Source organism: Vombatus ursinus, unplaced genomic scaffold, assembly GCF_900497805.2.
Source record: "Vombatus ursinus unplaced genomic scaffold, bare-nosed wombat genome assembly UNPS02000582.1, whole genome shotgun sequence".
Classification (NCBI taxonomy): Eukaryota; Metazoa; Chordata; class Mammalia; order Diprotodontia; family Vombatidae; genus Vombatus; species Vombatus ursinus.
In genome coordinates, this window is record NW_020940360.1 from 8,501,880 (window position 1) to 8,529,778 (window position 27,899).

The 27,899-nt window shown below is 39.1% G+C and overlaps 1 protein-coding gene across 2 annotated transcripts in view; it reads left to right on the top strand.

Annotated features, from left to right (window-relative positions):
* The window catches only part of NT5E (5'-nucleotidase ecto), an 89,504-nt gene extending 63,195 nt beyond the window's left edge, over window positions 1-26,309 (top strand). Inside the window, exons 4-10 of one of the 2 annotated variants that reach the window (XR_003568519.1) lie at window positions 2,447-2,647; window positions 6,287-6,441; window positions 9,732-9,837; window positions 10,500-10,649; window positions 13,313-13,513; window positions 15,662-16,031; window positions 25,301-26,309. Coding sequence is in view for 1 of the 2 variants with exons in the window: in XM_027854828.1 (XP_027710629.1) it covers window positions 2,447-2,647; window positions 6,287-6,441; window positions 9,732-9,837; window positions 10,500-10,649; window positions 13,313-13,513; window positions 15,662-15,825 (977 nt within the window). In the remaining variant the exon portion in view is untranslated. Of the gene's footprint in view, window positions 1-2,446; window positions 2,648-6,286; window positions 6,442-9,731; window positions 9,838-10,499; window positions 10,650-13,312; window positions 13,514-15,661; window positions 16,729-25,300 lie in introns of those variants that run through there. The other variant, XM_027854828.1, reaches the window with a different exon arrangement.
* The last annotated feature ends 1,590 nt before the right edge of the window (window positions 26,310-27,899 follow it).

Genomic DNA, 27,899 nt, shown 5'->3' on the forward strand with positions numbered 1-27,899 from the left:
ATTAATTTTCTCAAATGAGATAATATATGTAAAGTGTTTAGCACTGGGCCTTTGCTCATAGTAGGTGCTTAATAAATGCTTATTCCCTTTCTTCTTCTTCTCCCCTCCCTCGCCCCCAGCCCCTTCTTCACTCCTCAGTCTAGCATGTGGATTGGTGATCTTGATGGCCAGCTGAACTGCTCTCTCAACAAGGACGTTGTGATTTGTGCATCCATAGTTTCCTAAATCCACTGGGCAACATGTGGTTTATCTTCTTATTGCTTCTGTAGCCAATGTTGGGCATCAAGACCTGGCCCTTGAGTTATCTTTGAACCGTATTGTCAATGCGTCTGGGTTTATGCCAGTGTCACTTGATCTTGACCTATCGATCAGTCAGATGAACTTTTGGGCTCTCTTCTTGACTATTTTAGACTTCACAAGGGGTTTAAGGGTAGGCTTGTGGCTGGCAAAGAAATAGGAAAGAGAGAGAAGGAAAGACAAAGAGGAGAGGCTGATTTCCTTCTTGCTATTCTTCCCACACAACATACCATCTCCCATCTCCCTGACTTTGTTTTGGTTGCCTCCCATGCCTGGAATACACAACCACCTCCCTTCTACCTTTTGGTTTCCTTTAAACTCTGCTCAAGCACCACCTTTTTTTTTTTTAAGGCATTTGGGGTTAAGTGACTTGCCCAGGGTCACAGAGCTAGTAAGTGTCAAGTGTTTGGTCTGAGGTCAGATTTAAACTCAGGTCCTCCTGACTTCAGGGCCAGTGCTCTATTCACTGTGCCACCTAGCTGCCCCCAAGCACCACCTTTAACATGAAGTCTTTCCTAATCCTATCAGCTTCCAGGGCCCTTCTCCCTGCCCTATCACCATTGCCCCACAAATTTACGTTACATTTATTTTGCATATATTTTTTAATGTATTTGCTAGCTCCTTAAGGTCAAGGGCTATTTCATCTTTGTCTTTGTGTACTCAGGGCTTCATAAATGCTTGCTAATTGATTAGTTGATTTACTTCTTATAGTCAGAACAATTTCCATTACATTTTTTGAAGACTGAAATCTGTTACATTAAAACCCCAACCTGTCTGTGACTCTATGTTATCGGAATAAAATAGAAGAATGTGTTGTTGTTCACAGAGCCCTATGTTGCTCTCTCAGAAGCATAGCCTGAGCCCATTGGCCCCACTCTAGAATCTCCAGTAGGATCCCAGTTATATAGATAGATTTCAGGCATCAAGATAAGGCAGGATTGTGTAGAATTCCTGAATCAGAGACCATGCTGCCCAATCCATGCTTATGTGAAATGCAGGTCTATCAGTCAGTAGAATGTATATTTCTTGAGGGCAGGGACTGTTTTGCAGTGTTTAATAAGTATTTGGTGAATTGTTGAATTGAATGATATCCACAAAACATGTAATAGTCACCCCAGTATAAGTTAGCTCCTTGCTGGTTTACAATATGATTCTCTGAAATCATCTCCCCCTACTCCTTTGTAGAAGCCAGGGATCCACAACTGTGGAACATTGCACAGAATGTCAGCTTTTAACGTATTGAATGTTTCTGTTAAATTTTTTTCTTTTCTTTTTCTTTTTTTAAAAAAGTCTTTGTTATAAGGTGTATATATATATATGTATATATATATATATATATATATACACTTATAAACTTCCTTCTCTGAAGGAGAAAGGGCTATAAAGGCAAAATGAGGGTGGTATAAAAACAAAAGATAACAAGAAAAATCTATTTCTTTGGGGAAAAAAAAACACAACCCCTAAAATGACTTTCTAGTGCAAGAGTTTTTAACCTGGGGTCTGCAAACTTGCTTTAAAAAAAAATTTTAATAATTGTATTTCAACATAATTGGTTTCCTTTCTAAGTATATCTATTTTATGCATTTAAAAATATTCAGAGAATGGATCAGTAGGCTTCATCAGACTGCCAAAGAGTAATACCAAAAAATGCTCAAGAACTCTTGCCAAGTCAGCACAAGATAGCACTCCACAATTACAGTATGGCCTGACTGCCCATAGGTATGTATTAGTGAGAGGTAGCTTTTTTAATTGAACTGAGATCCAGCCTACCAAAGTGTGGAGGCCCATAACCAGAAAGTTGGCCAACAGGTGATGAGAGGAAGGGGAAGACCTATGTACAAGCCAATGGAGAGCATGGAAAGTGAGGGAGAGGTTGGAGGAGCCTAAAGAATCATAACAATAACAATAATGGAAAGAATCCCTGAAGTGAGTGTGTGTGTGAATGTCTGTGTGTATGAGGGTTCCTTATAAAAGAAAAGGAAAAAAAAAACAGTAGCAACCTTGTCAAACTTTTTGGACTGGCTCTCTGGGGGAATTCCCTAACCATCTTCAGGATTAGTTGGTACCTGATCAACTTTATGTAGAAACCAAGACGGATACACAGCTGTGAACATAGGCTTACAGGATCATGTTACCTTTTTGGTTTCAGGCCGTCCTCTTCCATCCAAGGAAGTGCCTGCTGGGGACTATCCATTCATAGTCACAGCTGATGATGGGCGGAAGGTCCCAGTTGTTCAAGCCTATGCATTTGGAAAATATCTAGGGTATCTACAGGTTGAATTCAACAATGAAGGAAATGTAGTCACATCACATGGAAATCCTATCCTCCTTAACAGCAGCATCCAAGAAGGTATGTGAGATCGGGGACCTGGGATGGGTCGGGGATTTTGTCAAATCCTGAGAAAGAAAAGACAGACTATTTTTCCTGCTTTGTTTAGTACAAAACAGAAATGCTAGAAATCTATTAAGAAATCTAATTCTTGGGGCAGCTAGGTGGTACAGTGGGTAGAGCACAGGCCCTGGAGTCAGGAGGACCTTCAAATTCAGCCTGAGACACATAACACTCACTAGCTGTATGGCTCTGGGCAAGTCACTTGGCAAGTCCCCAATTGCCTCACCAAAAAAAAAAAATCTAATTCTTCCAGATCACTGAAATCCCTCTTCCTCTCTGATAGCTACACCTGCTGCTTTCTTCCACCTTTTAAAAATGTTTAACTTAGTTATTGAAAATGCACTCACTTCCAGTTGATTTTTAGCTGATTTTTTTCCAGGTAGATAGTAGTATCACCACCAAGGAAGATAAATGTTTAGATAACATGATGTAACTTTTCACTTAGCACTGAAAAGTCTAAGAGAACCATCGCATGACTGGCATGGCCAGCATCTGGTATGAAGCCACTGGTCCCCAGTAAAGACAGAGTATCACCTGTTGGTTTTTCATATTTAAATGTTTTTCTTGGTTTTAGTTTTTATGTTCTTGGAGTTTTTTGGTACTCTTATCTTCACACTCCCAGCCCACACAAATTAGTTGACTATGACCAGTTTTTATAAGACAAATTGGGATGGGCAACATTACCTTGAGAGCACAAGTTTATAAACTTCCCATCCTTCAATTTATCAGAGAACCAAGAACTAAGTGATCAGAAGGTGCAAACTCTACTCACTCACAAGATTTCTAATAATTTAGAGACTAGAAAAGCTTACATAAAAGGCTGGATTTCAGTACCTCCTAACTTGTCCCAGAAGTCAATAGACTGCCCCAAAATGGTAGTAAGTCCATCTGCACATTTTGACTACCAGACCCTCTGCCTCCTAAATCCCTCTCCATCCCACACAGTGGGTGTATCCACAGTCTTCACGCTCATTAACCCTGTTACTCCCCCTACCCCACGTACACACTCCCCAGCCCTTCTGTACACCTCCATACCCCACACACATCCTAGCCATAGGTGAAAATTTTTCTACTGGGCTGTTGATCGTTGTTTTCTTATTTTCCTTTCATAACCTGCACCTCTCTTCCCTTTCTCCCTCCTCACATCCGCTGTCTAGAAAAGTGAGGAGCAGGGGACAAGATGACAGTTGGTCCACAATGGGGGTGGTAGTAGGATCTGTCTGTCCTTGCTCAGGGGCCTGCTATGCCAGACATTTTCCATTTTCTGTACCTTCCCTAGGCACCTCGAAACATGAAAGGAGGAAGGGAGAGTGGAGTATACACTAGAGCTGTAGCTATAGCAGTAATGCATAACAGGAAGGGGAGCCAGGAGCAAAAATTTCTCCTGTCCTTTTTCCCACTTGCGGGAGCAGGGTCCAGTTGATAGCATTAATGTTGTTCAGTTATTTCAGTTGTGTCTTACTCTTTGTGACCTCGTTTGGGGTTTTCTTGGCAAAGATACTGGAGTGGTTTGCCGTTTCCTTCTACAGTTCATTTTACAGATGAGAAAACTGAGGCAAACAGGGTTAAGTGACTTGCCCGGGGTCACATAGCTGGTAAGTGTCTGGGGCTAGATTTGAACTCAAGAAGGTGAGTCTTTCTGACTTCAGGCCTGGCACTCTTTGCACTGTGCCACCTAGCTGCCCTGACAGCACTAATAACACCAGGCAAACATTGCAGATCCCTTTTTTACTTATTGTAGGTACCATTGTCTCTCCCACCATTTCTTCCCCCTTCCCTTCTTCTTGTCCCATATTTCTCCTCTCCCATATGCCTAGTGCTTGCCAAGGGAAGAAAGCTTTGCATAGTGGTGTAGTGGAAACACTGGATGGTGGAAGGAAAGAAGATAAGAAGGGAACAAGCATTTATAAGTACCTTCTACATGCCAGACACTGTGCTAAGCACTTTACAAATATCTAGTTTTACCCTCACAAAAACCCCAGGAGATAATTGAATATAAATATAAAGAAACTGAGGCAAATAAAGGCTAAGTGACTTGCCTAGGGTCACATAGCTAGTAAGTGTCTGAATCCAGATTTGGACACAGGTCTTCCTGTCTCCAGGCCCAGAACTCTATCCACTTGTACCACCCAGATGCCCCTCTCAGAAGATCCAGATTTAAGTCTTGGCTCTGACATTTACTAGCTGTGTAAAGCCAAGCAAGTCACCTCATTTCTCAAGCCTCAGTTCCTTCATCTGTAAAATGGGATCATAAGATCACAGATACACATCTAGTTCAAACCCCTTGTTTTACAGATAGTGGAGTGGATAGAGAGCCAGCCTCAAATCAGGAAGTCCCACATTCAAGGGTCCCCACTGATACATACTGGCTCTGGTTTTTGTTTGTTTTTGTTTTTTGGCTTTCTTTAAGTCTCAACTAAAACCCTACCTTCTAGAGGAAGCCTTCCCCAATTCTATTTAATTCCAGTGCCTTCCCTCTGTTTATTATTTTCTATTTATCCTGTATATAGCTTGATTTGTACACATTTATTTGCTTGTTATTTCCTATAATGTTGGGGCATTTAGGTGGTACACTGGATGGAGAACTAGGCCTGGAGATAAGAACCTCTGAATTCAGATCCAGCCTCTGATACTTACTGTGTGACCCTGGGCAAGTCACTTAGCCACTACCTGTCTCAGTTTCCCCATCTGTAAAATAGGGATAATAATACCACCTACCTCCCAGGGTTGTTGTGAGGGTCAAATGAGATAATAATTGTATAGCACTTAGCATGGTGCCTAGTACATGGTAAGTACTATATAAACGTTCGCTATGATAATGATGATGATGATGAAGATGATGGTGGTGGTGGTGGTGGTGGTGGTGTCTCCCCCATTAGACTGTAATCTCCTTGAGAGCAAGGATTGTCTTTTGGCTCTTTTTGTATCCCTGGTACTTATCACAGGGCCTGGCATATAGTAGATACTTAGTAAATGTTTAGTGAGCGATTGATACTAATTATGAGACAAACGAAAAGGAATTTCAGTAAAGCATTACATATTAACAGCATTCTATTCAAAAATAACAATCATTCTTCTCATTATGTGTACTGCTTTACTCTGATTATATCCTCTACATGTGTGTCCCTGATCCATCTGATGGAGCTACCATCAGATACCGTCAGTTTCCTCATTAAGTCTGCATGCCTCAGGCTGAGCTTTACTTTGGATTAACTGGATCCCATGCTTCCAAGCCCCAACCATCAATCACAATATACCCTGTAGTGTTCCTGAGCCAGGTACTATCAGACTATAGGATGTTTTTTAGTTTTGCCAGCTCTGACTGATTGAAAGGCAGAATATCTATTTTCAAAGTTTTTATCGTCCAGAATTACAAGGCTCAGCCTTAAAATCTCTTAATCATGGAACCGTCAGGTTTACTTGCACCTTGGTTGTTTCCAGCACTTTGATGACTCTAATCAGCCTTTTTAAAATGACATTTAAATGACATAACTATGCCAACAGGCACATGATGATCAGCCTGATTTGAGCTCAAGAATCAGACCTGGTGTAAGATCTATGAACCAACTCTAACCACAGGATTTGCTTCTCTTCTAGATCCAGGAATAAAAGCAGAAATCGACAGGTGGAGGGTAAAACTGGACAATTATTCTAAGCAGGAGTTAGGGAAAACCATTGTTTATCTGAATGGCTCTACACAATCCTGCCGTTTTAGGGAATGCAACATGGGGAATTTGATTTGTGATGCTATGGTAAGTGATGCCTCCAAAACCACCAATCCCTGATTTTGGTGTCTTGTGATTTGCAATTGAAGTGTGTGGCATTGAGGAAGTTTCCTTTTAGATATGTGTGTGTGTATGTATGTATGTGTTTTGTGTGTGTGTGTATGTGTGTGTGTGTGTGTGTTTTTGCAGTAACCTACAAATAAATTCAGGGCATTGTGCCAGCCTGGTAGCCCGGTGTGAGTGTTCATTGGCACTTCAGTTGGGCTCTCATTGAGCACATCCAGAAAGATATATTAGTGGTTATGGAAGTAGGGTCATTGCTATTTAGGACATAAGTAAAAAAAAATTACATCCATTTGAGAACTTGATATTGGTTGTCTAAAAATTAGAAAAGATTTGTTTTCCATTTTTAAAAATTATCTAAACATACGCAAAAGTCCTATCTGAATACTACATAGGCATTGCTTGGACTTAAATTGGTACTAAATCCAAAAGTCAACTGGTCCACCCAGTATTTTTGTGCTACCTCTGTGGATTTGCTTTCAGAAATTCCTTTGCTTAATTGAAGAGTAGCAATTTGCACAGATGTAAAATTTTAAACAAGAAAGGGTAATTTTTCTAGTAAAAATGTTGTAGCTGAAGAAATAGGGGACTATGGGTTTGGAACACTGCATATGTCAACCTTTTTTCAATGCTCTGGTTAATTTTGCTAAACTTTTTCAAGTTTTTTGTTTTGGGGGTTTGCTCTTTTTTATTCATTGTTATTAGGGCTAACTGTTGGGGAGGACAGGAAAAAGATACATTGGTAAATGTAGGTGTGTTAAAAACAAGATAAATTATTATCAATTAAAATATACTTCATTTTACACTTTCTAAACATAAAAATAATTTTTTTTGTTGCTGGAGAAATGTCAGCAAGATCATATAGCTTAACTTTCCCCCTCTGAAAATAACAAGCCCATGCTAACAGCCAAGCAATAATACCTCCTCTCCATTAAGGAGCTAGCCTAGAACATAAGAACAGTGAACTGGGATTCAGAAGGCCTGGTTCTACCTCTTAGTAGCTCTGTGGGCAAGCCACAACTTCTCTGAGTCTCAGTTTCCTCGGTTTTAAAATAACGAGAGGCATTAGACCTGTGATTTTATTGGCATAGAGAACTTCCACTTGAGGAAACCCCCCCCACCCCCAACCAATGAAGATTGGCATCTTCTTTGCAACTTCTAGGATGTAAAGAGTTATCTAGAACACTGAGGTCTTGAGTAACTTGCCCAGGGTCACAGGCACTAGGTATCAAAGACAGCATTTCAACTTAGGTCTTCTTGGTTTCAAGACTGGTTCTTTATTCAGTATGCCCAGCTGCCTTTCAGCTGTAAAGGAGGCATAATAAAATTATGCTACCTACCCCTCAAAATTGACATTAAGGAAAAGGTTTTGTAAATGGCTAATGTGCCACATAAATGAGAACTCATGTTAGAACCAAAGTCTCTCTGGTTAGAGCTCTCTTTGCTCATAAAACACTCATTGACTCCCCAAACACAGTGACCTCAATGATGCATCTTCTTTGTCTGTTAGTTTCATCCTTTGTAAGATGGGAATACTCCCCAGTGCCACAGAAAGCTAAGACTGTAAGTGCCAGATGAGTTTCTGATTTGTGTTGATGAAGAAAGAATTTCCACATCAAAGATATTGCAGGTTTGGACCAAAAAAAAAAAAACCATAGCAAATCAATGAGAATAATACCATACCTATCAACATCATTAGTTCAATGTAAGATTTACCTCACTAGACTTAAAAATTCTGATAAACGCAATGACCAATCATGATTCCAGAGGACTGACAGAAGCATGCTACCTACTTCCTGACAGATGTGATAGACTTGAGATGCAGAGTGTGACATACATTTTTTGGATATAGTCAATCTAGGAATTTGTTTAGCTTGACAATATATTTTTATTGCACATATTTTGTTTTTCTTTTTCTTTTTCCCAAGGGAAAAGGAGGTGGGAAGAAAGTGAGAGAAAAATGATCAAATTAATTTTCTTTAAAAAGAATTAACTAGATAGACTGATTACCCCTTATGTAAAGGAAAAACATATGACTCTTGAGCACAGAACAGAGAGTACCTACAGAGTTCATAACTACAGAGAACCTGAGAGCTGGCATCCTATGCTCATGATGGCCCTATCTCTTTCTTTCCTGAGATTTACCTGGTAGAAGTAGCATTATGATAGCACCTTTATTAGAATGCCTGAGGATTCAGCCAAGACCTTTGTGATCCCACATGAAGAATGAGCAGATTAGTCATGTAGAGAGCTCATCCAACTGTAGGCCTGGCAGAAATGAAGACTTGGAGGATGTCCATTAAGTTGGCTTAACTCTAACCCAGGCTGAGAAGGGGAACTGAGTGCATGTGATGGAGTTTCCTCAGAGGAAGGCGCAGAATATGCCGTTATCTGCCTTGACTCCTCAGAAGAAGGCATTGAATACAAAATATCAGATAAGAATCTAATCCTGTAAGACTGTAAGCTGCTTGAGAGCATGTTTTTGTCTTTGTATCCCTAGTGCTTAGCATTGAAACATCGTAGGTGTTCAATAAATGCCGATTGACTTGACTTGAAGACGAAAGTCAGTTATTATCTGGATTCTTCAGGTCAGTAGAGTTATCACCTAAAGGAATAATTTATTGAACCCTAAGGGCCTGAAAGTATTCAGGTGCCTCCTCAGACTGAGTAGAATTCTTTTTTTCCATTCTTAATCACTGTTTCTAAAGAAAACATAAAGGTCTTCCATATTAACTGGAGAGTGTTATTTTTTTAGGCTTTGGAACTCTTACTAGGCATTTCTTCATAAATCTCTTTGATTCTATTCAACAAGCATTCATTAAGCACTTACTATGTGCCCAGGCCCTGGGATTTATGTTGGTGGTAAAACAATAAAAATTAAAGAGTACAGCCCTCCAGGGCAATGCCCCCATTCTACTGGGAGGAAACAGCATATACACAAATAAGTATGTATGAAATAATTTCAGTAGCTAGAATGGGGGAAGAGTGTGGAATCAGGAGAAGATTTTTGTAGGAGGCAGAGCTTGAGCTGAGCCTAGGAGCTATGGGTTCCAAAAGGCAAGGTGAAGAGGGAGAGCACTCCAGGAGTGGGGCACAACCTGGGCAAAGGCAACTGGGGCAGGCTAATAGAGGAAGGCTTCTAGAAGGAGCAAAATTAATTTAGCTTCCAAGTTTTGTGCCAGATGAGTTTCTGGGGTCGTCACAGAGGAAGAAAATGCGAAAGTGTTTGAGATCATTTTGTGCTCCTGTTACAGATTAACAACAACCTTAGACATCCTGATGAAATGACTTGGAACCATGTTTCCATGTGCATCCTGAACTCAGGAGGCATTCGAGCCCCCATTGATGAACAGAACAATGGTATATTCTTCCAGCTGGCTTTGTGTCTTGGGAATGTGGTTCATCTTGTCGTTACTGATGATGATTTTATTCTGGAGAGAGCTACCTAACTTCAAAAAATTCAACCTCAGAAGCATCATAGGACTTAAAACTGAAAAGGACCTTAGAGCCAAGAGCTTTTCATTCCAAGTATTTCCTCTTTGGCATCTAATAATAATACTAGCTAATATTTATATAGTGCTTACTATCTGCCAGGCACTGTGCTAAGTGCTTTATCATTATTATCTCATTTGATCTTCATAAAAACCCTGGGAGGTAGTTGCTATTGTTATCCCTATTTTACAGATGAGGAAATTACTAACAAGAGGTTAAGTGACTTGCCCAGGGTCATGCAGCTAGTGTCTGAAGCCAGATTTGAACTCATTTTCCTGACTCCACTGCACCACCTAGCAGTCCCAACTAACAGAAAAAAGAGGACAGTTATATTTCTGGGGGAGTTTAAAAGCTGGGCCATGTTGCCCAAGGACAGAGAGTATAACTAGAGGCCCTCCCAGAGCTCCTTTCCATCTTTAGGAATGTGTGACTCATGATCATTCCTATCCCCCCTGGCACTAAGGAGATGTTCATTTGGGGTTTTTTCCAACTGACCCTCTGTTGATGTCACTTGTGATCCCTCTGCACAGGTACAATCACATGGGAAAACCTCGCTGCTGTGTTGCCCTTTGGGGGCACTTTTGACCTAATTGAGTTAAAAGGCTCCACTTTGAAAAAGGCCTTTGAGCACAGCGTGCATCGATATGGCCAATCCTCTGGAGAATTCCTGCAGGTGGGCGGTAAGTTTTGTACCCTCTCCATCCTGCCTGTGCTGAGCCTGAGATCATAATTTTAGAGCTTAGAAGGTGGACTCTCAGATCTAGTGTATCCTTCTCATCTTGCAGATGAGAAAACTGAGGCCAGAAGAGGCAAAGTGATTTGCTCGTGGTCATGACCCATGATGATAGGAACTTTAGATCCAGACTCATCAGCTCAGTTCTTTTTCTACTACACCATACACCTCCGGCCTGTGACCTCTAAACCAGGCTCTCTGCTGTCAGTCCACCTTGTGACTGGCCTTTCTTCTTTGTCTTTCTCTTGCTTGTTATACAGAGGAGATCCTGCCACATTAAATGAGGCAAAGCTCCAGGCTGTGATTGTAGGGAATGTTTATTGGTGTTCCAGGGTCTCTCCTCTGAGCTGGCACCCCAAACTTGGCATAAGTCAACTTTATTTACAAAAGGACCTTTTTTAATGCTGTACATCCCCAGAGAAAGAATTGATGGTGTCTGAATACAGATTGAAGCATACTCTTTTACTTTATTTTTCTTGAGGTTTGGGTTTTTGGTTTGGGTTTTTTTGTCTATGTTTTCTTTCACAGCATGACTAATATGGAAATGTTTTGCATGACTACATATGTATAACCCATATTAAATTTCTTGCCCCCCTCAATGAGAACGGGTAGAGAGGGAGGAAGAGATTTGAAACGCAAAGCTTTGAAAACTAATGTTAAAAATTGTTTTTACATGTAACTAAGGAAAAATAAAATACTAAATAATTTTTTAAAAGTAAGTTTAAAAAGGAAAAATAACCTTTTTTAAAAAAAATTCAGGGTTTTAAAAAATGTAAGTTCATATGAACGATATCAAGATCATAAATTCTTAAGGAATATCTTATCTAATCCCCTTGTTTTATAGATAGGGAAACTGAGATCCAGGATATTAAGTGACTTGTTTAATATCACACAGTAAGTGACCAAACTGGGATATGAACTCATGTCTTCTAACTCTTAATCCAGAGTTTTTTTCACTATAACACAGCAGCATTTCAAAATCACTGGGTGATGTTTTAAAATCCAGTGTTCTCTCTTTCTTTTCAAAGTTCACATTAATGATCCCATTCCCTTATTTTGTTCATAATTATCAATGACAAGGGGATTCTCTCCAGATTGCCTGTGATACCTAGTTAAAAGGGAGAGGAAGAAGGATGGAAACTGATTTCATCACAGGTGAGAGAACTCTGTTAACCAATACAGTCTCACGTTAATAGTCTCAGGGAGTTAGTACAAAAACATCGAGTGATCTGAGAAGCTGCTGAAATATCCATCCCCTGATGTCTTCCTGAAGAGAAACCAGGAATCGGTCTCTCTTTTGTGCCTTAGACTGGTTTGCCTGCCTTCATGATGCTGCAGGATTTGCTGCCTCCTCTTTGGGGCTGTTTAATGTACTCTCCCCTTGGTACTAGGGAGCAAAGCCCACTGCAAATGATGGAGACAGGGCCAGGCGGTTGGTGCTCCCCTGGCCTCAGATGCTGGACATCTCCCCTCCTCCTTTGCTCTTGGGACAGATAACGAGCTCAAACCCTGCCCCAGCGGAGGCCACCTGGACTGTTTTCTAGGATGGAGCCGCTGGTGGCCTAAGGTCTGTTTAAATGCCCTCTCAGGTTGTCCTGGCTTTCCAACTGTTTCTTTCGGGTTGGAAGTTCCTTTAAAACCTGAACTTTCCAGCAAAGAAAAAAAAAGACAGTGAAAGGTTAAATGAGTCAGCCAGGATCACATAAACGTACGTGTCAGAGGTAGGATTTTAAACTCAGGTCTTCATGGCTTTGAAACTGGCTCTCTCTATCTGCGATAAAACACTGCAGTCTGTCTCTCTGTCTCCCTCCCTCCTCTCCTCCCTTCACACACAGATATGTATATATACATTTAGTCTCAGTTTCTGTGTGCGTGTGTGTGTATATATACACACAGTCTCAAAAGTCTTAGTGCAGCTTAGATTTTAATAAGCTTAAACTGCGTTAAGATTTTGGGGACACACTATAGATATTTAAATTTTTATTACCATATTTTATTTTTACATCATCCTCATTTCACTTATATTCCTTCCTTTCCCCTACCCAGAGAGTCATTCCTTATTAGCAAGAATAAAGAAAAAAAGGAGTGTTTCAGCATAACTAACCAACATATCAACCATGTGTGAAAGTATAAACAATGTTCCATATCCATAGCTCCCACACCCTACCTCTGCAAAGAAATGAGGGAAGTGAATTTTTTTTTCTTTTGAGGATCAGATTAGTAGTTATATTTACTAGCATTAAGAATCAGTAATAATCATATAATATGGAATTAACAATTCCATATAATAACAATTTGTTTTTCCATTTACATTTTTAGTAGTCACTGGGTACATTGTTCTCCTGGTTCTGTTTACTTCTTTCTGCATTGGTTCATATTTCTTCCTATGATTCTCTGATTCTTTTGGTTTTATTATTTTTTATTTCACATACCACAATTTGTTTAGCTATTCCCTTTTGTGCACTTCTAATCACAATCTCACTTGGAATAGTTGTGCGTTTCCCTCCTCCCCTATCCTCCAGTGCAATTTCCATTCAAGACATTGTCTAACTTACATTCTTCAGAAACCCCTGGATCCAGCAGTAACTTAAATACACATTTCTTTCCTAGGAATCCATGTAGTATACGATCTGAAACAAAGCCCTGGGCATAGAGTGAGTAGTATAGATGTCCTTTGTACCAAGTGCCGAGAGCCAATTTATGTACCTCTCCAAATGGATGAAGTCTACAAGATTGTCCTCCCAAGCTTTCTCGCTGAAGGAGGGGATGGATTCCAAATGATTAAAGATGAATCCTTGAAGCATGATTCTGGTAAGCCCAAGTACCGTTTTACTCTCAGCACACCTTCACGCACACATGGAAAACAGTATTTTGTGAAGACAGGCGGGACGGAAAAACCAGAAGCAGATAATTAGCCTGCACTGGGGCTAGACTTAGCTGATGGCTAAGTTATTTAGGTTAAGAACAAAAAATCCACATGCAAACCAATTGCTGATATTTAAAATTCGCCAAGTTCTTCACCTACATTGTTTTTTGTTGTTGGTTTTTTTTTTTTTCATTTAAACCTCACAATAACCCTGTGAGGGATCATTATCTTCATTTCACAGAATCATGGATCTGGGGCAAGAAGGGCCCTCAGGAGTCATCTAGTCTGAGCCCCTCATTTTAAAAGAAAGCTGAGGCTCAGAGAGATGATATGGCTTCCTGAGGTCACCTACCTAACAGATGTTAGAGGCAAGAGTCCTTCTGATTCTAAGTCCAACATGATTTCCACTATTCCAAACTTGTCTCTGAAAAGCCAAGTTTTCCTTTCTAGGTAATCTTGCCTTGTATTTTAGCATAAATAAGTTATGTCAGGTGGAGAGATAATGACAAAAAGAATGTCTCTTTTTTCCCCCCAAGCTTTGTTCTAATGAAATACCATGAGAATCAATCCATCAACAAACATCTGTTACACACCTACTATGTGCCAGACACTGTTCTAAGCACTAGGAATACAAATTGAAAAGTAATATAGTTTCTGCCCCAAAGCAGCTTACATTCTAATGGAAGAGAAAATATGTACCTATAGTAAAACATGCCAGATATATACAAAGTAACTTCAAGAAAGCAGTATTGAGAGGGCACTTAACAGGTGGGGGAATCAACAAAGGTTTTTATGTAAAAGGTGGCACTTGAACTGGAAAAAGAAAAAGAGATGTGCCATTTGAACTAAAATTTGGTTTCTAAGAGAGGAGTGGAAGGAAAGAGGAAGTAGAGTACCATAAGGAGTGACCTTGATGCCAGGGATCATTCCATGATTGGAAAGCTGGTGGTGTGTGCAAGAGGGAGGAAGTGGTAAGGGAGAAAAGAACAAGTTGAAAGGAGAAGGAAACATGAAATCTAAGTCCTGTAAGTTCTATTCCACTAATAGTGGAAGGTTTTTCATGCCCTTCTCCTTCCACCATCCCCAGGGGTTCTACTCAACCCCAAATCTTCCAGGCCCAGGCTAAGGGATATTAGGAATTTTATGGGCTACAACTTCTGGCCAGAGAGAACACCCAAAAAGTTGACTGAACCCACCAGGGTCAAGACAAACATACCATTTCGGTTTGCCACACCACTCTTACCAATCTGCCTTGCTCTGTGCTCCTCTGCCTTGCCTATGTATTTCCATATCTACAGGCAAAGTCTCAATAGTACATAGAGGATCAGCTTCAAGGTCAGAAAGACCAAGGTTCGAATCTTGTCTCTGACCTACACTAGTTCTGTGACCATGGAAGGTTACTTAACCTCTCAGTGACCCGAGCAACTTTCTAAGACTGAAAGTTACAGCGGAACTGCTGTTCTACATTGCTGGATAGAATTATCATACCAGGAGTTTCCTACACTGATGTAATCCCAAGTCAGGGATACTCAGTGACAACACATTCCTTATATCTGAACTATAGACTTTCCCAAGTATAATTCTACTGTGGTCACTACAATTATCTATCTATCTATCTATCTATCTATCTATCTATCTATCTATCTATCTATATATATATATATATATATATATTTGTAGTCAAATTGCATTGATCTGCCTTCCCCCTTTCTCCTTTTGGAGGTCAAACTACCACATTCTCTCTTGCCCAGCTTCATTTTATGGATTAACTCATGACCCCATAAAGGGGTCAAGCAAGAGAAGTCCCCTTTCTCCTCTCTACATATTTAACCTTGGCCTAGCTATTTACTGCCCATATCCCTACAGGAAGGAGAGAAGAGGCAATGATGGTAATTACAGTCTTCTCCACTCTTGTCTGTCTCTGCCCTTTTCAGGTGGGCAAACTTTTCTTAATAGCTTAATCCCAAGAATTGGAAGACTGATCCAGTTTCCACTATATTTCTAAGGTTATGGAAATCCTTCTTCAATGTCTAACCCTTTTCCTCCCTTATTCTTTTTTGCTGCCTGTCATTTTCTTTGTGTTTGTTTTCTAGGTGACCAAGATATCAATGTAGTTTCTGAATACATCAACAAAATGAGGGTGGTTTATCCAGCAGTTGAAGGCCGGATCAGATTTTCTTCAGGCAGTCACCTTCAAGCAAACCTCTTCATCTTCTCTGTCATAGCTTTGGCATTGAGTTTGGTTCTTTACCAGTAACTGAGTTTTTTCGTGAAATTTATAGGCATGGGGGAAAAAAACTGATTGCTCTACAAGTGTTAAAAAAAAACAAACACCAAAACTTTGGACAGTGGTTAAGGTTCTGATTTGTGCTCAGTTACCTACCATTATGAAAGTACAGAAGTCTCCTTGAAGCTAATGAAGTTTCCTGAATACTGTAACAACTCATTAATTCAGGATGGAGGGTAGGTTCGGGGAAGGACTGAAAAGCAGTGGACAAACAAGAAAAGCACAAGACAATAGGTGTCCCACACTAAGGTTACTAAACTTTATAGTTTTTATGCCTTAGGATTCAATGGGTAACAAAATAGCAAGAAATACTAAGTTGGTACAACTTCCTAGGCAGTTTAAAATATTTAGATATTTTAAGTCAAGTAAAAATCGTCTTCCTTTTCAATACCCAGTCCAGGATGTCACTTCCAGAAGTGCAGATAATTTCAGGGAGATGTTTCTCTCATCAGTTGGTCTGTCTAGGGCACTGAAAGCATTGTTTTTGAGCTATCCTTATTCAGTGTCCTTAGGGTTTGAAGAAGGTAGTGCATATCTTGTCCAGTTCATGTGATGCAAGTTCCAGGACAATATTTTCCTTTTTTGAAAAAAGGCTTTGGATTGGAGTGGCAGTGTGGTATAGTGAATATCCCTGGAGTCAGGAAGAATTGACTTCAAGTCCCACCACTGACATACTTAGCTATGTGACCATGTGCAAGTTATTTAACTTCCCAGTGCCCTGGGCAGCTTCCTAAAATTTTAAAGTATGGATTTAAAGTACAAAAATTTAAAGTACAAATTTTAAAGTAAAATCTTAAAGTCTAATCTGCTTTGGTAGAGGGAATTTTCACACCAGAATTTCCTAGTGTGAAAAAAATTGGACCTTTTTTTTTTGGAGACTTTTCATTACATTTCATTTGGATGTATATATATATATATACACACACACATACATATATATGTATATATATACATACATATATGTATATATATATTCACACACACACATACACATACATACATACATTCACACATATATATGCATCTAAGCAATTGCATGTGATTAGTGAAGAATAGATATTTCAAGTAGGCTTGAAAACAGGCCTGTACCCATTCTCAATGAACACATGCCAAGTTTTTAAAGACAGAATCATACTGATGAAAATTTTTGGCATCCTTCTAGAAACATCAGTTTTGCCCCAGTTGTTTTTCTCAGTTGGGTGAATTTTATGAACTAAATATGTGGAAATGTGCCTATCTGCATTGTCTGGCTCCTTTTATCAAAGAACATAACAAGTTGCCTAGCTCTCTGCTTTGGCAAACTAAATAGAAGATACAAAAAGAAGCTACAGCAGGGAGAAACAGGGTAAAAAAAAGGAAAAGCTGAATCATTGAGGACAGATCCACTGCATAGAGTAGAAAAGTATGTCCCCAGAGGTTAAGTATTTGCTGAATGATGCTACTCACCAGTGAGCCTGATAAACAAAATAGAGACCGATGGTTTGTAGTCTTTCAATGACCCAGTTTCATTTATGGGTGCAATAAGATGTCTCAGAGGAGTTTCCTAGCAAGACTGAACCTAGGTTATCCCTAGGTTTCTTATCCCGGGCCCTTAATTCTCTAAGGAAGAAAGTTCCATCCAACCACAGTAGTCTATGGTCTTGGTCTGGTGTTTGTTTAACCAGTGTGCTCAAGCTATATTAGAATAAATTGTTGTGATCAAATCCTGTGTCCATTGTTGCAAACCTACAGTTAGGATTAAGTACCAAATTCATCTGGTAGGAGATATTCAAAAGTGGACAGTATGAATAACTCTTAGGACATATAGGATCAGATTTAGGGCTATGACTTTAGAGATCATCTAGGGTCAACCCCCTCACTTTACAGACAAGGAAACTGAAGGCTAGAAGTGGAATGACTTGCCCAAGGTAAAAAAAGGAATAAATGGCAAAAAAAAAAAAAAAAAAGTTTTTTCTTTTCACTCCTCCTTCTCATAGTGGAAGTACCAGGAGAGTAAAACAACTTTTAAAAAGGGCAGTCATGTTTCCTAACCTTGGAAGCTACATTGTCAACTTCCCAGCTGATCTATGCACACACACTCATACCACTTTGGCAAGGAAGAACCTCGTAAGAAACCAGACTAGAAATAAGAGCTGTCTGTAGGGAGGAGTAGAATATAGAGGCGGAGACTGAGATATGGAAAGGTTGAAGTGCAGCTCCTACTAAATTTATTTTAATCCATCCAAGTGATCCCAGAAACACCAGGACTGAAGGCTTATTAAACATTAGTAACTAAGGAGGACTTCCTTCTAAATAATTACTTGCTCCAACATAGTAATAGCCATGTAAGTGTCCTCGCCACAAGCACTATAAAGAAGAAGAAATGAAATAGCAGAAAAAAATGTCCTGGCCACAAGCACTATAAAGAAGAAGAAATGAAATAGCAGAAAAAATGTCCTGGCCAGAAGCACTATAAAGAAAAAGAAATGAGGAACAAAATTGAATACCTAGGGAGGAAAGAATGGCAAGGAAAATTGACATCTTAGAACAGACAATGGAAAACCTCACCCTGGAACTGAATGCCTTAAAAATTAGAAGGAACCAAACAGAAAATAGCAACTCAATGAGACAAAAAAAGTTAAACATCTCAAAACTGAAAAAAAAATGCAGAGGAAAATACAAGAAATACAATATTTAAAACAACTAACATGGAAAACAGGTCAAAGGGAGATAACCTAAGAATTATAGGACTAATGAAAATCATAACAAAAAATAAGTCTGGATACTCTATTTCAAGAAATTATGAATGAAAATTGCCAAGAACTCTTAGAACCAGAGTGCAATGTGAAAATAGAAAGAATTCACCAGTCACATCCTAAAAGAAATCTCAAAACAGAAACTCACAGAAATGTCAGAGCGAAAAATTCAGTGCTTCCAGGCCAAAGAAAAAAATATTACAAATATCTAAAAAGAAAGAGTTCAAATGCCAAGGAGCCACAGTAAGGATTACACAAGATTTGGAAGCCATCATCACAAAGAAGTAGAGAGCTTGAAATTCTATACTGCAAAAGGCAAAAGATAAAGGCTTACAACAGAACTGAGGCCAGAAATGAATAGATATTTTGAAATAAAAAATGCAGAAGCCAAAGAAATATAGAAAAATACACACCTTTATTTGTCAGGGAACATGTAGGAATGAATTGTTTAAATGCTATAGAGCATAGGAAATAAATGTCTTCTCAGTTAAAGGTCATAAAAAAGCTAAATATGACAAGAAGGCCTGTGGGGCTCAGGTAAAGATTTTTAAAAAGAGAGAGAAAGGGGATTTTATTGAAGAAGGAGAAGGAAGGGGATTAGAAATCATTATTGCATAATAGAGGTATATAAGATGAAAATATTTTTAATCATGAAGGAAGAAGAGGAGGGAATCAGACCTCCTATGAACCTTACTTTCATCTGACCTAGAAGATAAAACACAATTAAACACACACACACACACACACACACACACACATATATCTCAGTATAGAAATACATAGGAAAATAGTAAAGGGTAGGGACAAAGGAGATAGAAGGACTGAGGAAAGAACCATAAACAAAACAAATTCAAATTTCAGAGAGAGAAATCTGAAGGAAGAATAAAAATGAAAGGAATCAAGAATAAAAACCTGGGATTATGGCAGCACAAGGGTAAGAAAAAAGCTGTAATAGAGAAGAAATAGGCCATTTCATTTTAGATCACAAGTATTAGGCAACCTTCTTTTTATGATCTTCCTCTTATTTGTAAAAAGGAAGGTGGGAGTAATAGAGGAAAAGTATAAGACAATAGGACAGAGAGGAATCCCCAATTAACAATCATAGCTATGAACATCAATGGGATGAACTCACCCATAAAACAGAAGAGAACACAAGAATGAATTAGAAAACAGAATCCAATAATATGGTATTTACAAGAAACCAAAGAGTTAAAATGAGAGACTGGAGCAAAATCTACTATGCTTTAGCTAAACTCAAAGAAGCAAGAGAAGAATAGAAGAAGAAGAAGAAGAAGAGAAGCATAAAGAAATGTTAATTGCTCATTAATAGATTGGGCCAGTATAATATAAAAACAATATTATCTAAATTAATTTATTAATCAGTCTTATACCAATCAAAACTACCAAAAGATTCTTTTATAGAGCTAAAACAAAAAGACAAAATTCATATGAAGAGGTCAAGAATTTCAAGTGTAATAATGAAAAAAGTGGCAACAAAGTGTGTCTATCAGTGCCAGATCTCATATTATACTACAAAGAAGTTATTATTAAAATAATTTGGTATTGGTTAAAACAGAGGTCAGTCAGTGGAACAGATTAGGTACACAACATAAAGAAGCAAGAGAACACAATAGCACAGTGTAAGATAAACTCAAAGACCCCAGTTACCAGGGGAAGGACTATTTGACAAAAATTTCTCAGAAAATTGGTAAGCTGCTTGGCATAAATTGAGAATTAATCAATATCTCATACTGTATGTATGTATGTATGTGTGTATACATATATATATATGATAAATTCCAAATGGATACATGATTTTTTTTTGCTGACAAAACACATTTAACTGTATTCTCATATTCCATGTTTATACTTTAGAATATATTTGTGTATAAAATTTACGAAGAGAAACAAACAGTATCAGTTTAGAGAAAATCTACTCCATGCTGTTAGACTGTTAAGATAATTTTCAGATTCAAGTCCCACTGAATTTTAGAGGCAATATGATGCAGTGAACTGAAATTGGAGTCAAGGGTCCGAGGAAAGTTCTTGCTTTGACCATTGAGGCCATGCCTTGAGGCCATGGATTTACACTCTTTGGAACTCAGTTTCTTTCTTTTTTTTTTATTAATTTATTTTGATTTACCAACAATCACTTCCATAAGCTCCTGAGTTTCAAATTTTTCTCCTCCTCCTTTCCCACCTCCCTCCCCAAGATGGAGTACAATCTGATATAGGCTATACATATACATTCCTATTAAGCATATTTTCACATTAGTCATGTTGTAAGGAAGAATTAGAACCAATAGAAGGAACCACAAGAAAGAGGAAATAAAACAAAACAGAAGAAAAAAAAAGAGCAAATAGTATGCTTCGATCTGCATTCAGATTCCATAGTTCTTTCTTTGGGTGTAGATAGTATTTTCCATCATGAGACCTTTGGAGATGTCTTAGATCCTTGCATTGCTGAGAAGGGCTAAGTCTATCAACATTAGTCCTCACACAACATGGTTGTTACTGTGCACAATGTTCTCCTGGTTCTGCTCACTTCACTCAGCATCAGTTCATACAAGTCTTTCCAGGTTTTTCTGACGTCTGCTTGCTCATTATTTCTTACAGAACAATTGTATTCCATTACATTCATATGCCACCACTTGTTCAGACATTCCCCAATTGATGGAAATCCCCTCAATTTCCCATTCTTTGCCACCATAGAAAGGGCTGCTATAAATATTTTTGTATATGTGGGTCCTTTGGATACATGATTCTTACATAAAGGTGACATAAGCAATTTAGAAAAGCAAGGAAGAAATTATCTTTCAGATCTATGGATAGGGGAAGAGTTCATGACTAAACAAGTGATAGAGAAGATCACAAATAAGAAAATTGGTAATCTTCATTATGTAATATTGAAAATTTTTTACACAAACCTGATGTAGCCAAAATTAGAAAAGATGTAATTGGAAAAAAAGTAAGTTTCTCTGAGAAAGGCCTCATATCCAAGATACATAATGTATTAATTTAAGAGGCATTCCCCAATAGATAAATGGTCAAAGGAAAAAATCCACATTATTAATAGCCATGTGAAAAAAATGATCCATCAGAATACAAATTAAAGCAACTCTGAGGTTCCTCCTCATACCTATCAGAAGAGCAAAGATGAAAAAAGAGGAAAATGACAAATATTACAGGAACTACAGGAAAAAAACACAGTAATGTATTGTTGGTGGAGTGGTGAGTTGGTCCAGCTATTCTAGAAAGCAATTTGGAACTATGCCCAAAAAGTCACTAAACTCTGTATACCATTTGACCTAGCCATACCACTACTAGATCTGTACCTCAAGGAGATCAAAGAAAAGAAAAAGACCTATATGGACAAAAATATTCACAGGAACTCTTTGTTGTAGCCAAAAATGGAAATCATAGACGTGTCCACCTATTGGGGAATGGCTAAACAAATTGTGGTGTATGAATGTAATAATGTAAAGGAATATTATAGTGTCATAAGAAATAATGAAATGGAGAATTTCAGAGAAAATTGGGAAAATGATTATGCTCTGATACAAAATAAGTTAGTAGAACTAGCACAATTTTTACAATGGCAACAACATTATAGACAAAAGCAATTTTGAAAGACTTCAGAACTCTGATTTATTATGCACTCATAAATTATGAGTCCTGAGGACTGAAGATAAATCATGTCACTCACCTTCTGTCAAAGAAGTGATGAACATATATTCAAAATGAAACAATATATCTTTGGACATGGCCAATGTGGAAATTTATTTTAATGGTCTATGTGTGTTTGTTGTGAGAGTTTTGTTTTTAATTTTTTTTGAAAATTGTTCAGTGAAGGGGAGGGAAGAGAGAGGGAGAGATAATAAAAATTAATTTAAAAAAAAAAGAAACTAGGCCTTGGTTGAAAAAGACCTGGGTTTAGGCCCTGACTCCAACCCATCCTGTCTGTTTAATCGGTGACAAGTCACTAAACTTCTCAAAACCTTAAGCATCTCTATACACCATAAATTATAAAACAGTCACTAATCTGCATTAGTAGAGTTTCTGCAAGAGACATTTCCTATGCCAATGAACTAACATGTCTAGACCAAACAAACTTCAGAAGAAGAGATAATAAATAGTCACAGATAATGAAGACCACTTTTATTTATATTTTTACTTGTCAAGTCTTAGGGTAACCAGTTCAGGTGCCTTCTTTTATTTGTACTTTAAATTTAAACTGTGTTTTCTTCTTATCTAAAGCCTTTAAACTTTTCTGCTTCAGTCTTCATCTTTCCAGACTGAAGAGTACTGACTTTTCAGTTATCCCCATGCAGAGAACAATATCAGCATGGGTAACGCTATTTTTGCAATATAAATTTCTTAAATGCAAAGATAATACCTGTCATTATCCATTTTTTATTAAAGTAAAACTCACTCATTTGGACTAACTGGGATCCAAATGCCTGAATTAGCGAAAAAGTCTGAGCTCGAGACTATTTTTAGATAATGCTTTTCTATTTCACATACAAATAGTAAGTCAGTCTGGCAAAGTACTAGATTACTCTGAAGAGATGCTTTAGGAATTTAATGAGTGAAAATGTTATTTACATGCTAATTGTATGAAAATGGATGTTTATGCAGTCATTGAGAAAATTTTAAACAAAACACTCCCCTTAACTAGTTTAAGTCATTAAAACCTCAGCCAATAAAAGCACTTTGCTTTATAAACAAGGGTGCACTTCAGCCTAGCTCAGTATTGAATTAGTTCAAATTCTTGCTAGAGGAATCCAAATAAGATCTTGCTATATGTGTTTGCCCTTTATTGTTTATGTACATTTCTTTATGTTTGCCCTTTCATGTTTATGTACATTTCTTTACAAACTTGGTACACACAGTACAGCATGTTATGCAATAAACAGATGAAAAGAAAAGCAAGTAAATTCTTTCCAAGAATATTCCACAGGGATGTACTGGAAACTCAAAAATAGACTGAGAGTTTGCCTTGCGCCATGAAGACAGTCACCAAGTAGAAATCAAACACACCCATTTTCCCCTCTCTTTCAATTGTCAGTGTGCCACTTCATGAATACATTTCTAAAGAAGGCCCCCTCCAGCATCTTGGCAAAGAAAGGAAGTAAATTAGAAAACCTGACTGCTTAAGCGTGATCATAATACCCTTTTGAAGAAGTAGAAAGAATTGAAACATATCAACAATTTTTAATCATCTATGCTAATGGTAGGTAGGGAATGGCTTGAATGAATTGATGTGGGACATTTCCCAACTTCCATTTAGTTAAAATTTCAGGAATTGCAATACTGAGCAGATTTAGAGAACTGTGCCAGCTGCTGGGATCTCAATACAAAATTCCACAGAAATATTATGATACACTTATAGATTTCTGGAAAATAGCAGTTAGCTAGGCATGCATCCAGGGTGTTAGCAGACTATTGCTGAGGTCTAGAGGTTTAGGGGTGCTGGAACCCCAAGATCACGATGTGGGCCCTGCCTGAATGAATTCAACCCAAATCTTCTTCCAGCCAGAGAAAATGTTTATTAAAGATAAACCATACAGGCCAGACTCTTAAGGAATCGGAACATTAGTAACGCCCATCGGGGTGAGTGACCATGAGAAAGTCTTAGCCTTTGGGGCATGAGAAAGTCTCAGCCTTTGAAAGGGGATTAGGGTGGATATGCACTAAAGTAACTTTGGGTGGCCAGAGGAGGGGGCTGGGAAAAGGGTCTAGGTAAGAATTCCAATTGGAAGGTCTGAGAGATTGAATAGACAATGGGAATAGATAATGAGGGGGACTGGAAGGAAGAAGTTTGAAAGGATCATAAGGTGGGTCTAGGGCCTTCAAAGAGAGACAAGGGGAGTCAATAAGGAACCTGAAAGTTTAAGGGTTTTCTGGGACCTGTAGACAAATAGGAGCCAGATTCTTTTTAGGGCAAGGGGTGAAGGCACATCTGAATAAGATCAAAAGGTAGGGCTAAGGCTTTCAAAGGGAAATGAGGAGCTGGGGCCTGTAGACAAATGGAAGCCAGAGTCCCTTTGGGGCAAGGGGCGAAGATCTCGGCTTGGGCCCATATCCCATCACTATGAGGCAAAGATACCAACAGCAGCAATAAACACGAGCGATATTCCATCTTTGTGGTAGCGTTGAGGTTTAGGGGTGCTGGTGTTGAAGTTAGAGTTGGGAGAGCTGGTTTAGGTGTGAACAAATTCACTTAGACCTTTTCTGTAGCCATTTGTGATGAGTTCAGGGTGGACCCCAAGAATGTTGGAGTGCTACCTGAAATGATGAGGAATAGACGTGCAGGTCCTAATGTCCTGAAAGAATTCACTTGGATGGTCTCCAAGTTAATGTAACCAAGTGGGCCAACTCCCTGTGAGGCAGAGCATAGGCCACAGACCCTGCTCCCTTAAGGGAGAAAAACACTCCCTGCTTCCTGTAGGAGGCAAAGGCAGTTAGCCAGGTTAAAGGTATGATTTAAATACAATTTTATGGTATGGGGGAAGGGGACAAGAGAATGGGAAGAGTAAGCATGGCTCAAAAATGCCTGGGATATCAGGTAGTCTGGAGGTGATAAGCAAAGAGAACAGGAAAAGGGAAGGGAAGAATTGTGTTGGAATTGAGTGTGTTTTGTGAAAGCACAATGCATTTGATCACCTTTCTGGCTGGTCATATCCTGCATCCTGTCTCCTCTCTCACAGGCTGCTTGCTCCATCTGCCTCGAGCACTCTTTTCTACATCATTACTGGGATCCGAAATAGCAACATGCAGGTTTTGCTCCAAATGAATTCGACCCAAGCCTTCTTTCAGCCAAAGACAAGGTTTGTTAAAGATCTGCCATATCGGCCAGACTCTTAAGGAATCCGAACATTTGTGACACTTGTATGGGCAAGTGGGCTAGAGTGAATCTCAGCCGTTGGCCAGATCGAATCTGAGCACCTTAGCGGAGACATGATGGATCTTATATACAGAAAGACTGTGGGAGAGATCTAGGAGTGGCCAAGGAGTCTAAGGTAACTGTGAGGAGGGGTCTAGGGAGGATCTGTATGGGAGTGGCCAATAAGTTGGAGTGTAGGACGCCAAGAACCTGGACCACATGGCCAAGGGAGTCTGACATCTAGAGAGGATCGAGGACTGTAGGTCTAGGGTGGGGCCAGGGGCAGACAATTGATGGGGTGCTTGGGTGCTTGTAATAGGATCCCAATCTTGACCATATTTCTCCCTAGCCTCAGAAACACTATCCCTGGCAGTTTCTCCCCTGCCCAAGGACACTATGCCTGGCAGTATAATATTCATGAGGGGCCTCAGCAATACACTTATCTCTCTCCCTGGCACAGTTACAAACCGCACCTGTAGGAGTTATTAGTTTGAACTGGCTTTGTACTGGCTCATAAAGATATTCGTACCCATTGGACTATCTATAACAACTCCTTACCTCATTATCTGCATCCTGGACTCTTCATGTGTATCCTAGACTTAAGACATATGTATACTCCCTACATCTATCTTATCAAACAAGACTGATTGGTGGCAGGCTGGACGACTCTCAGTCAGCCCTGATGGATAGATAACTTAGTGACGTAGCAGACCTAAAAACCACACCTCCCTGTAGCTCCCTCTTCTGTTTTTCCTGGTGAACTTTGGGCAAAATGCCTGAATGGTAGATATAAAAAGTGCATGTTCCTTTAAGACGTAACCACTCTTTTTTTTTTTTTAATTAAGGCAATTGGGGTTAAGTGAGTTGCCCATGGTCACACAGCTAGTAAGTGTCAAGTGTTTGGTCTGAGGCCAGATTTGAACTCAGGTCCTCCTGACTTCAAGACCAGTGTTCTATCCAATGCGCCACCTAGCTACCCCCTTCACCACTTCTTAATCGCACCCTGAATCACCTAGTTAGCATATCTGGTACATGTTCTACTATATTTCATCTTATATAAACTTTAACTGAACCCTTCTAAGGTGGCAGGTTCCTTAAGAACTTTTGCCCACTGAAAAGCATAAAAACAAATCTCTGCCAACTTGACTTAAAGAATGTTTGAGTCCGTGAATTCATTCCAGATGACCCTGTCCTGTACTTTGGTCCTTGAGGAGGTCTCTGAACCTTTCAGACTGCAACATAATGAAAGGGCAGTTAATTAACTGGGAAGGGCGGATTGCCCCAGGTGAATGCCAGGGACCTGGGCCATGTGGGAAAGTCTAGGGCTTTTCCTTTTTGGGGTCCAGATCCCAAAGAAATGGACTTTTCCTTTTAGGGATTCAGACCCTGTCCCCGTCATTAGGCAGTATCAAAAAGGTTCCTGGTGTTGTTTTATTCATCAGAAAGTGTTAATTACCTATATCCTCTTCCTCAAATACAAATTCAACACAATTCAACTTTTAAAAATATATATTTCTAGACACAGCCAATGTGGCAATTTGTTTTACCTGGCTATGGATATTGGTTACAAGGGGTTCTCTCAGTGGGGTGGGAGGAGGTGGAAGGGAGTTAAAAAAAATGCTCATTAAATTTTAATTCAAAAGAAGAAAACAAGCATTTATTAGGTGCCTACTATGTTCCAAGAACTGTGATAAGCGATTTACAAATATGACTGCATTTGATTCTTCACAATAACTCTGTGAGGTAGGTAAGAACATTAAGCTCCATCTCCTAATATCCTTCCCAACTTTAATAATTCCTTATCCATTAGGTCCATCACCACTGCTTCAAAACGTGCCTAGGGCTTCCAGAATCACAGAATTTGTGAGCTGGAAGGTATCTCAGTAGTAAAGTAGTCCAACTCAACCACAAAAGAATCCCTACTATGATACACTCAACAACTGGGCATACAACCTCTGCTGGAAGATGTCCTAGGTGGAGAAACTCACCATCTTTCAAAGGAGTCCTTTACCTTTGGGAAGTTCTAATTGTAAGGATATTTTTCTTGACAACAAACCCAAAATTGACTCTTTGTGAATTACACTCATTGCTCCTGGTTCTGCCACTCTGGGGCCAAATGGAACAAATCTAATCTCTGCTCCACAAGGTGATTCTTCACATACTTGGCATGTCTTGTTCCTTCATTTGCTTTTCATATGACATATACTCCAGGCCTTTCCCCAACTGGTTGCCTTCCTCTGGATACTCACCAGCTTATCAATAACCTTTTCAAATTAAGGTGGCCAGCACTGAACACAATACTCCAGACAAACGGAGGGTGTAACACAACTGTCCATTCCCTATTCCTGGAAACTACGCATATCTTAATGGAGACAAAGGTCAAATTAGTTTTAGTTGCCATCTGATACTACCAATTTCTATTG